The sequence below is a fragment of the Vulpes vulpes genome, chromosome 14 (genome assembly GCF_048418805.1).
Source record: "Vulpes vulpes isolate BD-2025 chromosome 14, VulVul3, whole genome shotgun sequence".
Lineage (NCBI taxonomy): Eukaryota > Metazoa > Chordata > Mammalia > Carnivora > Canidae > Vulpes > Vulpes vulpes.
Genome location: NC_132793.1, coordinates 94,022,726 through 94,036,111, shown reverse-complemented (window position 1 = coordinate 94,036,111; position 13,386 = coordinate 94,022,726). Strand labels below are relative to the sequence as shown.

Genomic DNA, 13,386 nt, shown 5'->3' with positions numbered 1-13,386 from the left:
AGAAATATTCCAGCCATATGCTATAATAATGGCTTTTAAGTAATTTCTATAAATTATCACACTGAAAAAAAAATTATAACACTGGCTGTAAGGTTTTTTTTTTTTCCCCAAAACATGACTACTGTATCAGAGAAAAAATAGTCCTATAGTTATTGTTCAAAGGGGATTTTAAGTCACCTGTCCATTTTCTGGTTTGTTTCCTTGTCTGTTTAAAGTTGTATCCATAGCAATATCTCTCCTCTTAAAGATGTGCTCTATTTTCAGAGGGATGGCTATAATTGCAATTTCTAGAAAGCTTAACAATAGTGATTGAATGCTTTTAATTTCCTTGAGAACCTCTTGGATAGCTGAGCTCAAGTCAAGACCAACTTTTTAAAAACACATCAAAAACTATATAAATCTGTCTTTGGCTCACCATCTGCTTTAATAGCCTGCCAAAGAACATGGACTCTTGTCAATGCAGAGTTTAGGAGTATATGTAAGATTTAGCAGTTTTAACTTACTGGTACCTAAAGAATGAATGAACTCAGTTCATTTTTGTTCTATGAATTAACAAAGGAATCCCTTCGATTGTATTATTTGGGAGCTTAGGAATTAATTATCTTAATTTATTCAGCAAGTATACTTTCTCTACCTGAGAGGCCATGGTAAGCTCTCATGATGTCACAGGGAATAGAAATTGCTCTTTGCCCTCATGTGAAGTGACCAATTAAACCAGTAGCATCTATAGTTGACACTTTAACAATGAGGGGCTTACTCCATGCAGTCAAAAATTGAAATATAACTTTTAACTACTGATAGCCTACTGTGGATGTGAAATCTTGCTAATAACATAAATAGTCCAGTAACACATAGGGGAATATGTGTTATATACTATATTTTTCCAATAAAATAAACTAGAGAAAATGTTATTAAGAAAGTCATGGAAGAGAAAATTCTTTTGCAATATTGTACTGTATTATTTATTAAAAAAAAAATTCACATGTAAGTGGACCAGCACCGTTCAAACGCAAGTTGTTCAAGGGTCAATTGTAATGACAGTTATACTCCTAAGGTCAAGAACTGGGTGTCAAGGTTCATTGAAGGACTACCTGACTGGTGTTCCTGCAGGAAGTGATGTTTTAGCTGAGATGTCAGAGATGAATTAACACAGAAGAGGTAAAAGAAAAGCACTTTATTCTTTTAGAATATTTTATTTATTTATTTGGCAGAGAGAGAGAGAGAGAGAGAGAGAGAGAGAGAGAGAGAAAGCACAAACAGGGGGAGCAGAGGGAGAAGAAGAAACAGGCTTCCTGCTGAGCAGGGAGCCCAATGCTGGGCTTGATCCCAGAACCCTGGGATAATAATCTAAGCTGATGGTGGCCGCTTAACCGACTAAGCCACCCAGGCACCACAAGAAAAGCATTTTAAAATGAGGGAACAGCATGTTCCAGAGCCTGCAGGGCTTTTCCAAAATCTGGAAGAAAGCATGTGCCTGGAGAAGCAAGGATTTTGAGGGAGCCTCAGTGGAAATGGGGAGATGTTGGGTAAATGCAGAGGGTGATGGTGTGCTTTTGTTGTTTGTTTCTTGGTTTTTTGTTTGTTTGTTTGTTTGTTTTCTGGAACTTGAGTGGTTGATGGAGGAATGCATTTAGGAGAAAGAAAAATTATTGTGTCACTGGCTCTTGTATAGGTTCTGTGTTTGTGCTGGAATAGTAGAATATCAGAAATTTAGTTAAGTAGAATTTCAGCAAAATTAAGTCCTTCTCTTCCTTTGTGGATCTCTCAGTCCTAATATACAGATTTGTCTGCCTTTTGCTGCAGACATTGCAATAGCAACGTAAGGAAGTCCTCACTTGTGTGACTTCACTGAGGCCATGCTTTGGATTATGTGTGAAGTTTGCAACCTACATCGGAAGGCAGGACATGCTTGAAAAGTTATACCCAGAACCCATAGAGATCAATATTTCTTTTCCTTTGAAAATCCCTCTTAGCCCCCAGCACAGTGCTTTCCCAGGGCAGGGATCATAGAGTATTTATTGACTAAAGGAGCAGGCACATCACATGTGAGGTATTATAGTTTTCAAATTAATCATCATCAGAGCTAGAGGGAGAGAGAAGGCTCTCTGGAACCTAAGGTTGCAGGGAAAGTTCTATGAAGATGATGCATCTTGAACTAGGTCTTCAGGGCTAATCGGCCTCTGTGTTTTTTGGTTAGGACCAGGGGTTAAGAGAGCATTGCAGGGAGAGGTCATTCAACACGCAGTGTAGGAAGCATGTCTGAGACCCACATCTCTGCACACTAGTCAGGAGCGGGGGAAAGACACACCAACCTTCATCAAAGGGTTTGGGAATAGGAGGTAGATCAGGATGGATCATGTGGGGTAAACTATCAGAGAATAGATTTTCAGGATGAGCACGTAGAATTTGCTCCAATATGCCCTAGTAAGGTTGGACATCAGCCATCAGTGTATGTGGTTGGACACAAGGTATGAAGGGAGAGTTTGTAGAAATTTAGTCTAGGACAGCTCTATTGGCCTCCCCTCCTTCCCAGCTTGTCTGAGCTGTGACGCTCCTTGCTTAGTTTCAGGAATTAGCTTCTTCTAGAAACACTTTCTTCAAATCCTGGCCCTTGTGCTGACAGTCTGTAGTGGCTCCTGGCTGCTGGCTGAGAAAAAAAGAAATGCATTTAAATGAAAAGGACTGATCATGGCCTTCAAAGCTTGAGGCTAATTTCAGCATTTATTCATCCATATCTTACATATTATGATTGGTACTATTTATCAATATATATCTGCATGTCTACCTTGTTAGTAAATTTAAGGCTCTCATCCATCCCTATCTCCTCAAGATGAACCCAGCTATTTCTACTAGCCAAATGAAGCCGCCTCCTCCTCCTCCTCAACGTTGTTCTAAAATTCATTTCCACTATGAAATCTTTCTGGACTTTGATCAACCACACTAAATCCCTCTGAACTTAGGCTCTTCTTTTGCAAAAGGATGCAAGCATTCCTCACCTCTTGGAGTTGATGTGAGAACTGAATGAGAAGCTGGGTAAAGCATGGGTACTTGCATAGAGCAGGAGTGAGGTGGCCTCCTCCAGCTGGCACCTGCCACCAGAAGCCAGAAATCTCCCTACAGGACTCTTTCACTGGATCACAGCACTCTTCACAGGGACTGGTGGGGTATGCACCCCTTGGGTATGCCTGCATTGGACCCTTAAATGAAATACAGTACTGAATATGGAATAGGAATGCTCAGATGTGGAATATGAGAAGTGAAAGGAAAACACACAGCCAGAGATCAGAAATGAGAGCAACTCAGTCTCTTGGCAGGGAGCACGAAGAAAGTTTTCACTGAAAAGGTGACATTTGCTGAAAAGCAGAGATTATTATGAGAGTCCTTTAAAAGTAATAACTTGGTGGTCTGCGTACATCAGGGCCTGGTTCAGTGCCAGGAGCAGAGTGGGTGCTTAATAAATATTTGTCAGATGAATGATATGACCTCTAAAATACATTTATTACTTCCATCCAACTTCTGTAACTGATATAAAGGTAAAATTATTTAAATGAGAAGCCTTTACTTGCCATTCAAGGAATATAAATGAATTGTAAAGTGGTGTTGAAAAGCAGCAAAGGCTATGCGGCGCAAGGTGCTAAAGCAGCTCTGTGAAACGGAATCACCAGCGGTGTAACCGTGTCAAGGTGACATGGCAATCTGGGCATACAAGAGGTCATCTAGATGTTTTACCTGTAAAACTAGATGGAGCAGAGACAAAAAGTGCAGACCCAGGTGTGAATAGGTCAGTCTGTCTGGTGCTGTTTGCTCAGGACCATTGGGGGAACATTTGGACATTCCATTTATTATGGGACATCATTTTTATTTCCAATAAATGTATTCATTTGTTAAACTTTAGAAAATCCCCACATATCTAAAAACCTTTTAAGGGAACAAAAGCAATTTGTAAAGTGTAGATAAATGACTCTATCAGTGTTTTAATGTCTTTGTTTCCTCTTCCTCCTCTCTGCCTGCTTATACCGTAATATTAATAAATGCAGCATTTTAATGAGCTTTGACGGAATCACCTTCAGAGAGTTGGTGCAGTATATTCCTTGGAGACTCATAACTGAAGTTCCCAGTTTCTGGAAGGAAGTCTGTTCCTCATTAGCTGGGACAGCTAAGAGTGTGCTGGCTTGAGAGAGAGAGAGGGGGCCACAGCTCAAGCCCACCTGTGCTTGCACAGGACTGGCCGCGTCTCTGCCCTGCTGTGGAGTAACCCCAGGGCTTTCATTAAAAGTGTCAGATGCTTTCCCCGGAGTGAGCGCTGATGGGATGTCATGTTGGTGTCTCTAGAGGACCAGTCCTGACACCTACTAACAGTCTGACAAATGGTTAAGTAGCTGCTTCAGCTCGGGTTGAGGGATCCAGCGTCCTCTACCTAACTGTGCAGCAGAGAGCACATGTTGTCTTCATGTGCCTGGTTGTTAAAGGGGTAATCTGCCCTCCTCCTTTGGCAGCGCCCCTGCCCAGAACCTATCCCTTACCCTGCAAAGTGTACTCCCAGAGTAAAACTGTCTTTATTATTTTTTTTAAGATTTTATTTAATTTTTTTTTTTTGAGAGAGAGAGAGAGAGAGCACAAATAGGAGCTGCAGAGGGAGAGGAAGAAGCAAACTCCCCAATAAGCAAGACCCACCCCGCCCCCGGAATCATGACCTGAGCCAAAGGCAGATGCTTCACCAACTGAGCTACCCAGGGACCCCTAAAACTGTCTTTAAATAAGCAAGATTTCTTGTTAAGATACAGACGGATTTTTTGTGTTGGTTTGATTTTGGTTGCCCAACATCCAAAACCTCTTGTAAATTTAGGGAGTTTCCCATTGCGTGTTTTGGAAAAGAGGTCAGAGCCTACTTGCATTGGCAGAAGGTGAAAAGCCAGTACTTCCTTTGAGCACTGGTGTTTAGGGCATGGGTACTTGTTGAGACAGGAGTAATCAGAGGTTTCCTTGGAGGCCATTGCATCTATATCGAGTGCAGCAAAGAAGCAGGAGAGGACAATTCGTATTAGAGGTGGCCACCACACCCAGGGGCCAGGAACTGTGAAGCTAATTTTCCTGGGAAGCAGAGGCCAGACTTTTCCTGGGGAGAGAAAGTAACTGACATTCTTGTGCCTGCATATTTCTATACCATTCTTTGGTTTTCTAGTGATTTTAAGCCTGGCTTTCAAATCTTCGCAATGGTTTTGAAAGCCCTCTGATACTATTTTTAATAAGTTCCTTCTCTGCTAAATTTAGACAGGGGCCATTTCCATGTTTGTAATTGACAACCCCAACTCATTTTCGTCTATGGCTTGGTCCTTGTCTACTGACCACTGAGATCTTGGCATTCATTGATGTAAAAGCTTTGGCCTGGCATCTAAGTGTCCAGAGCACTAGTTAGTTGAATGAAATCTCCTGTTACATACTGACCCTTGCCCATGCATCTGTTCTTCTTCTTCTTCTTTTAATTTTTTTTTAAATAGAGTCTTCATGCAGGGTCCTGCATGTGCCAGTCTGTCTATTGATGTGTTGTACCTTAGAGCTCTTGGTTATTTAGTTAATTAGGTGTAGGTTCAGTGACCTAAATAGTAGGGCAGTAGGTCAAGAGGCCTAAGTGCTTTCGGCATTAGACCCTGGCCTGGGATTCCTTGGCCATGTGCTGGCGGGGCATCTGTCCTTATGCCCCCAATTAATTTAGTACGCACCGCTTTGTAAAGTGTCGCTGTGCCGCAGAGGCAGGCAATGTGTTCATGTTGTACGGACATTATAGAGCTATCCATTCTGTCCCTGACAGTTAGGATTCTAGATCCCACTGTCATACCCAACAAAAGAAAGGTTTTTGTGTTTGTTTGTTTTTTTGGTCAGTAACTTTCTGGGTCCAGCTTTGGATTTTGGAATTTCTAACTTTTTTTTTTCTTTTGGAGGGTATGTGAGGTGGGGTGGAAAAAGAAGAGGTGAGATGAGAGAAGTAAGGGTTAAGCTTCACTTTTTTTTTAAGATGAAAACTTTGAACTTGCTTTATGGAACTCTACTTTTGCATGTTTATGAGCAGCAAAAATATAGCATATGTATTCCCATACTGAATATATAAGATCATATGAGTTTAGGGCCACACCCTGGAGAGTAGTTTTAACTCCTGAGTAGCCGTGTTTATAGTTTTCCTCCCTTCTCTCATGACCATGCAGAAGCCTATAGGTTCTCATAGGCTTCCAGTTATGGCTGAGTAATTATCTATATTGATGCAGGGAGCACTTAAACAAGAAATAGAGAGGAGCTTCTATATTAAAACAAAACACAAAACTGGACTCCCTCACATGCCAGATTGACATCTGCTCCTCTGCAGCCTATGTGGTCACTGGCTCTCTGGGCTGCATCTGGGTTATTTTTTTCCATCTCTATCCACTAAGTATGCTACAGTCCCAACACTTATATAGGTTCTGTCCATTTCCTGAATTCCCACATAAGACTTGCTGGAAAGAGATGCTCACTTTTGCTCTTTTAGCAAACATAGTTTTATTGGTATAAAAGTGCATGGCTTTTATTCACTTGGCCTCTGTTACTTTTGAGATTCATTTGTCTCTGACCAGGGAGATTCTTTTGCCTTGACCAATGTCCTGTGTTCTTTTTCCAGGGAAGAGTGATCCTTTTTGCTTGTTGGAGTTAGGCAATGACCGACTTCAGACACACACCATTTACAAAAACCTCAATCCCGAGTGGAACAAAGTTTTTACATTGTAAGTGATTTAGCCTCCAGAATACCAGGGAGTGGTTTTAACTTAGAGATCAATTATCCTTGATATGTTTGGGGTAGGCTGAGGCTCTTGAGTGGAACTTTCTGTCCATTTTTATGTGCAAAGAATGAATTTTATTGTTTTTTCCTTCTGAAAACCTTTTATCCTTTCATTTTATAGAGCATAGAGTTAATAATAGAAGAGGCCATTTAGAACTGCAAGGGAGTGTTAGAGGAGGCATTTGTAAAGCAGATCTTTTAGTAAGTCAATTAATCTGTGAGTGGGTGGAAGCTTCCATATACCCAGACTAATTCATTCCTGGGTTAAAGAAAATTACAAATGTAGACCTGCCATAAATTCAAGTTTATATTTTACAACATTTTTGCAATGCCTAAAAGGCTTGTATTATGCCAGAGTCTTTTGGAAAATACAGATTATTTGTGATTCCCTAAAGAGTCCCAGTGTCTCTTTGTATTCCAGCTTATTGGACTGACCTGTCTTATGGCAATGCCCTATCCACTCTTTCAAACTTGGGCATTTAGGAGGCTGGATATATTTCATAGTATGTTTCAGATTCTCAGGTACCTGGCCATCAAGTGGAGGTACCTTTCAATCAGGGTCAAATGGTGGTTTCCTGCCCTCACAACACTGAAGAAATGCTGTACTTGTAACTGAAAGGATATAGTTTGAATAGAGTTGATGATTCCCAAGGATTGAAATTGAATCAGTAATCAAAAATTCCCAAGAAACAAAAGTCCAATACCATGTGTTTTCACAGATGAATTCTACCAAATACTTAAGAAGAGTTAATATGTGTTCTTATCAGAGAAGGACAAACATTATATGGTCTCATTCATATGGGAAATATAAAAAATAGTGAAAGAGTATAAAGGGGAAAGGAGAAAAAAATGAGCGGGAAATATCAGAAAAGGAGACAGAACATGAAAGACTCCTAACTCTGGGAAATGAACTAGGGGTGGTGGAAGGGGAGGTGGGCAGGGGGTGGGGGTGACTGGGTGACGGGCACTGAGGTGGGCACTTGATGGGATGAGCACTGGGTGTTATTCTATATGTTGGCAAATTGAACACCAATAAAAAATAAATTTATAAAAAATAAAAATTAAAAAAATAAAAGCTTAATCAAATTTAAAAAAATGCATATTCTTCTAAAACTTTTCCAAAAATAGAAGAGGAAAGAAAACTCCCAAATTCATTCTATGAGGCTGGATTTACCCTGATACCAAAATCAGATCCACACCAAAAAAGAGAACTACAAGTCAATGCCTCTGATGAACATAGGTGCAAAACTCTTCAACAACATATTAGCAAATGGAATCCAACAAAACATTAAAAAAAAAAAAAAATCATTCACCACAATCAAGTGGGGTATACTCCCAAGATGCAAGGATGGCTCAATATTTGCAAATCAATCGATGTGATAAAAGGATAAAAGGCATATGATCATTTCAAAAGTTGCAGAAAAAAAAAAAAAACATTTGACTAAATACTATATCCAGTCATGATAAAACCTTCAACAAAGCAGGTTTAGAGGAAACATACTTCAACATAAATAAGGCCACATTTGAAAAACCCACAGCTATCATCCTATTCAGTGGGAAAAAAAATGAGAGCTTTTCACCTAAGGACAGGAAAAAGACAAGTATGTCCACGCTCACCACTTTTATTCAACATAGTACCGGAAGTCCTAGCCACAGCAATCAGACAAGAAAAAGAAATAAAAGGCATCCAAATTAGTAAGGAAGAAGTAAAGCTTTTACTATTTGCAGATGACATAATATAGAAATCCCTAAAAATTCCTCCACCAGAAAACTACTAGAAGCAATAATGAGTTCAGTTCAGCAAGATATAAAATTATTATTCAGAAATCTGGTACATTATTCATTAATAATGGAGCAGTAAAAAGATATAATTAATAAAATAATCCCATTTATAATTACACCAAAATAATAAAATACCAAGGAACAAACTTAACCAAAGAGGTAAAAGACCTGCACTCTGAAACCTATAAAACACTGATGAAAGAAAGTTCCCAAAGATCTATGAGAAGTGGACTAACTCACCTAAACAGGTATGCAAATTGCCACATGAAAGAGTTTCTTGTTTGCTCAATACATTGCTGATGACCATGGCTCCATTTTTCATTATAGGTGATATATGGTTTCTGGTCAACATAAAAAAAAAAGTTTCTAAATATGAACATGATTTTTCATATTTTGTGTTTCAATGATAAGCTTTCTATGGATCTCAGCAAATAGTGATTTTGACCACCTTTTTTTAAAAAGGGAATTCTCCATTAATTTTTTTTCATTAATGTAAAGACAATCTTATTGTCTATTTGAAATCACTGTCCTTTTACCCTCCTCATTCTGTCTCTTATATTTTTATCCTCCTGTTTCTTTAATAGTCCTACCCTTGAGTGCATGTATACATGGAAAATGTCATAGTAAAAAAGTTGACTTTTTTTTCATATGGATGTCTGAATCTTCTATGATGGAAGGTTTGGGAATACAGTTCAGTTTGATTTAATTTTTGGAATTTAATTAAATGATAGTTTTATACTCTAAGGACTCTCAGGCTTAATTAGTGAAACCATGTTTTCAGATCTTCATGGAACAGACTCCACTTGTGTGTTTTTGTATATAATACATGGTGCGTTTCTCATTTCAGTCCTATTAAAGATATCCATGATGTTTTGGAAGTGACAGTGTTTGATGAAGATGGAGATAAACCTCCTGACTTTCTTGGAAAAGTTGCCATTCCCTTGCTGTCCGTAAGTTACCGTAGTTAATACCCACTTCATAAGTCATTTTACAGTTGATAAGTTTCTGTGGGCTAGAGGTGTTCTTTGTCAGTCTGGGGAAAAGTTCCTCCCAGCTCTAGGAGGAAATAGTTATTTTATTCTTTATACCTTTCCAGTATTTTCAGCAGTTTCAGATATAAAGTAACAGTTTGCTCTATTTAGTAGAATATTGGTTTAACCAAGGAAAACATTTTGACTAGTCTTTCAATTCATTCTCAATCTTTCCATCTTAAGATGGGAGTTTCTCTTTGGTTTCAAGGAACAGATCTATGACTGATTTTCCATTTGTTAATGAAAAACATACACATATTTCTTTACTACCTCCTTACTGCCCATTTCTTCAAAGATTAATTGCTGGTAACTACAGAGTTGTCCTCAGCTCTACTGAAGACCATTTTCTCAAAAGTTCTGTTTGTCTTTGTAGTAGGAAGGTTTGTTTTTGGTATCAAAGAATGCTTTGTGGAAGAGAGCAGAAGCTTCTCTTGGAAAGAGTGTGATTTCTGAGGTCTAGTTAAGAAAATAACATACCCGAGTGAGCTAAGAGCTAAATGAAAAAATACTCTATAATGTCAAAGGAGAAAGTACCACACCATGCCTTTACATGGATAAAGGGGGAAAACTGGGATCTGAATTCACCTATTGATTGTACATTAGTGTCTGTACCAAACGGACTCTTCTAGAGAGAGAATTTCAGTTTTTCATCTAGCCATTAATATGTTTTGTTGTAGAGATGTCATGGTTTTATCAGTCAATAAGGCTTTATTTATTTCTTCCCAAATACTTAATTCTCCAGAGCTGTTAGTGCATTTTTATAGCAGGAGAGTTCTGTGATCTAACCATGATTAGACTAGCTCATGTGATGCTTACTGTGGGAGAAACACTGCATCCTTCAGAATCTCTATGGGTTTTGATTGCCTGGTTAATGTTTGCCCAGGTTCTCCTATCCCTGATTTTCCTCTAAGAGAAGGATTAGAAGAGCTTCTCCCTTGTAGATTTGGTTCCTGCCGAATACTCATAGCCATTCACAACAGACCATGCCAACTCTTAGGGAAGAGATGGCAATTTGGGATTTTTCTCCATTTTTTCTTGTTACAACTTTATCAGTTATTCCTGAAAGAATACATGTAAAAAAAAGCATGGAGCACAATTTTAAGAGAGGTTTAAAGGACAAGAAGCAAAGACCCTCCTTTATAATTCAGTTTCCTTTTATCTTCAATTTTTTTTTTTTTTGAGTGGGACAGAGCCATTTCTTGTCTTGTTTTTTCGTGCTTTTTTTTTAAAAAAAAAAAGATTATTTTTAGACAGAAAGAGAGAGTGGGGGGTTGCATACAGAGGGAGAGGGACAGGGAGAGAGAGAGAGAGAGAGAGAGAGAGAATCTCAAGTAGACTCCTCGCTGAGTGCAGGGCCCAACATAGGGATACATCTGATGATCCTGAGCTCATGATATAAACCAAAATCACAAGTCCAATGCTTAACCAACTGAGCCACCCAGGTGCCCCTCTTCTCCTGTTTACATAGATAAATCCGTAGTAATAAATATTATTCCTTGCTGGGTGACCATTATTGGTGTCATTTTTAACCTCCTTCTGTTTTACAAATGAAAGTTTTTGTGTAATTGGTATTCTGTAATACCAACAAATTGACCCACTTACTTCCCTCCCTTCTTCCCTTATAATATATAAAGACTCCATGCTGTTGAGTTAGATCTAAGAAATTACCTCTGACTAAATCAGGTGTGGGTTTCTCAACCTTACCATGATTGACATTTTTGGATGGATCACGCGTTGTTGTAGGGGGCTGTCCAGTGCATGGTAGGATATTTAGCAGCCTTCCTGACCTCTACCCACTAGATATCAGGAGGACGCATCCACCCATCACTGTTGTGACAGTCAGAGATGTCTGCAGACATTGCCAAATGTTCTGAGGAGGGGCAGAATCACTTCCAGTGGAGAACCACTGACCTAAGTTAATGCAGCTTTCAAACTGTATCTTTCAAGTTGCAAGGTGGAATGATTTATGAAAACCTTCGTTTAAATGCAAGGAGCTCCTTGACCTCCTTAGCTTTATTCTGGTTGCTGATTAGCTACACACAATCTCTACAGTCATTTGTTTGAGGACTATTTATCAAGTGTCCAGTTTGTGCCAGGTGTTGTTCGTTGTTTAGGCAGTAATGCTCTAACAGTGACTGTGCTGAAGGTATCTTCTCTCTTGGAAATTACATTTAGGTTGTAGGAGTCAGTATACAGAACACACAGAGAAAAAAACAAAAAGCAAGACAGCCTGTTAAATGCTGAAAGATGCCATGGAGAAAGCAAAGCAGGGGAAGGGGATTCCAGGAATATGCCTGGGGAAGGTATGCAGTTTCCCATGGGCTGGCCAAAGAGGACCTCACTTCAGGGGGCGTTTGAATGAGAACTTCAGGAGGTGAGAAAGAAAACCATGTGGATATCCAGGGAAATTCTTCTAAACAGGAAGTCTTCTAAGTTCAAAGGCTCGAAGGTGGTACCCTGAATGTCCAGTCCCAGAAATATCAGGGTGGACAGATGGAAAGGAGCAGCCTGCCTGAAGGAGAATCAGGAATGCGGAACAAGAAAGGACACAGGGACAGAGTGGCACAAGAGAGGTCTAAGATTCTGACAGTCTAAAAGTTTGAAGGACTTTGGCTCTTTCTTAGTGTTGATGAGAAACCACAAAGAAGTTTCAAGGCAGAGTGCTTGATTTGGTTTATACTCTGTTTCTAACATAAAATGGCTGTGGCACACTGAGAAATAAACCCAGATCAGACAATTCTCTACCACATAGAGTGTAGAGGCAGCGTGGCCTGAGCCACATTCTCATTAGGAGCTTAGGGGGCTGGGAATGTTGAGCTGAATATATTAGAGCATCTGTTCTTCAGTGTGGCCATTTCAGTTCAGACTCATTTCCAATTGTCTGACCCACAAATTGGGCAAGTGATCCAATCTTGCAGAAGATCTATTTTGGCTCTTCCTGATATTCAGTGGTCCACCTGCTACATATACTTTCCAAATAACTTCTTTCTCTACCTAAAGTGCAGATATAAATATGATGAAAAAAATGCTATAACCCTTAGTATCTATAACAAGCAAAATTTTCAATTGTTCATTAGTTCACTAATCACTCAGCTTTTGAGTAATTCTAATTTGTGGTTTACAGATTATGTATTCACATTTATTTAGATCTATTTTTTCTTTATTACTATCTATTGCATCATGCTTAACTAACCAGTCTGTGCTGTGCATATATCATATGTGAAATCATTAATTCTCTGAAGACTTCATGTAGCATACTTTGTTTATTATTTCATGCTTAACTAACCAGTCTGTGCTGTGCATATATCATATGTGAAATCATTAATTCTCTGAAGACTTCATGTAGCATACTTTATTATTATACTTTATTATTATTTCCTCTATTTACAAAAGAGGAAACCAAGGCACAAAAGGATCTTGCTGCTGGTAAGTAGTTGAGGCTGGATTTCAAGTAGGTAGTCTCATGTCTGAGCCTGGGCTCCTAAGAGGATATTTTTTTGCCATGGTTAGCACCTGTTTGGTAGGTATCAGGGCAAAAGCAAGAACCAAGATGTGCCTCCTGCAACCACTGGTCTCAGTGCAATAGAATGTGGACAGGTAGGACATGGGGTTGAAGGCTTGCATATCTTGAGTGATGCCTGCGGAGTGAACATGTAACACTGGAATGCTTTTTTTTCCTTCTTTCTTGAAGTATAGTTGACAAAGAATGTTATATGAGTGTACAGAGTGGTGATGCAACAATTCTGTACGTTATGCTGTGCTCACAGA

General features: G+C 39.2%; 1 protein-coding gene across 8 annotated transcripts in view; it reads left to right on the top strand.

Annotated features, from left to right (window-relative positions):
* Nucleotides 1-13,386, top strand: part of MCTP2 (multiple C2 and transmembrane domain containing 2) — a 241,489-nt gene that overhangs the window by 130,418 nt on the left and 97,685 nt on the right. For all 8 annotated transcript variants that reach the window (XM_072737201.1, XM_072737205.1, XM_072737203.1 and 5 more), the window contains 2 exons: nucleotides 6,647-6,749; nucleotides 9,435-9,537. In XM_072737201.1, coding sequence (XP_072593302.1) covers nucleotides 6,647-6,749; nucleotides 9,435-9,537 — 206 coding nt within the window. The remainder of the gene's footprint in view (nucleotides 1-6,646; nucleotides 6,750-9,434; nucleotides 9,538-13,386) is intronic.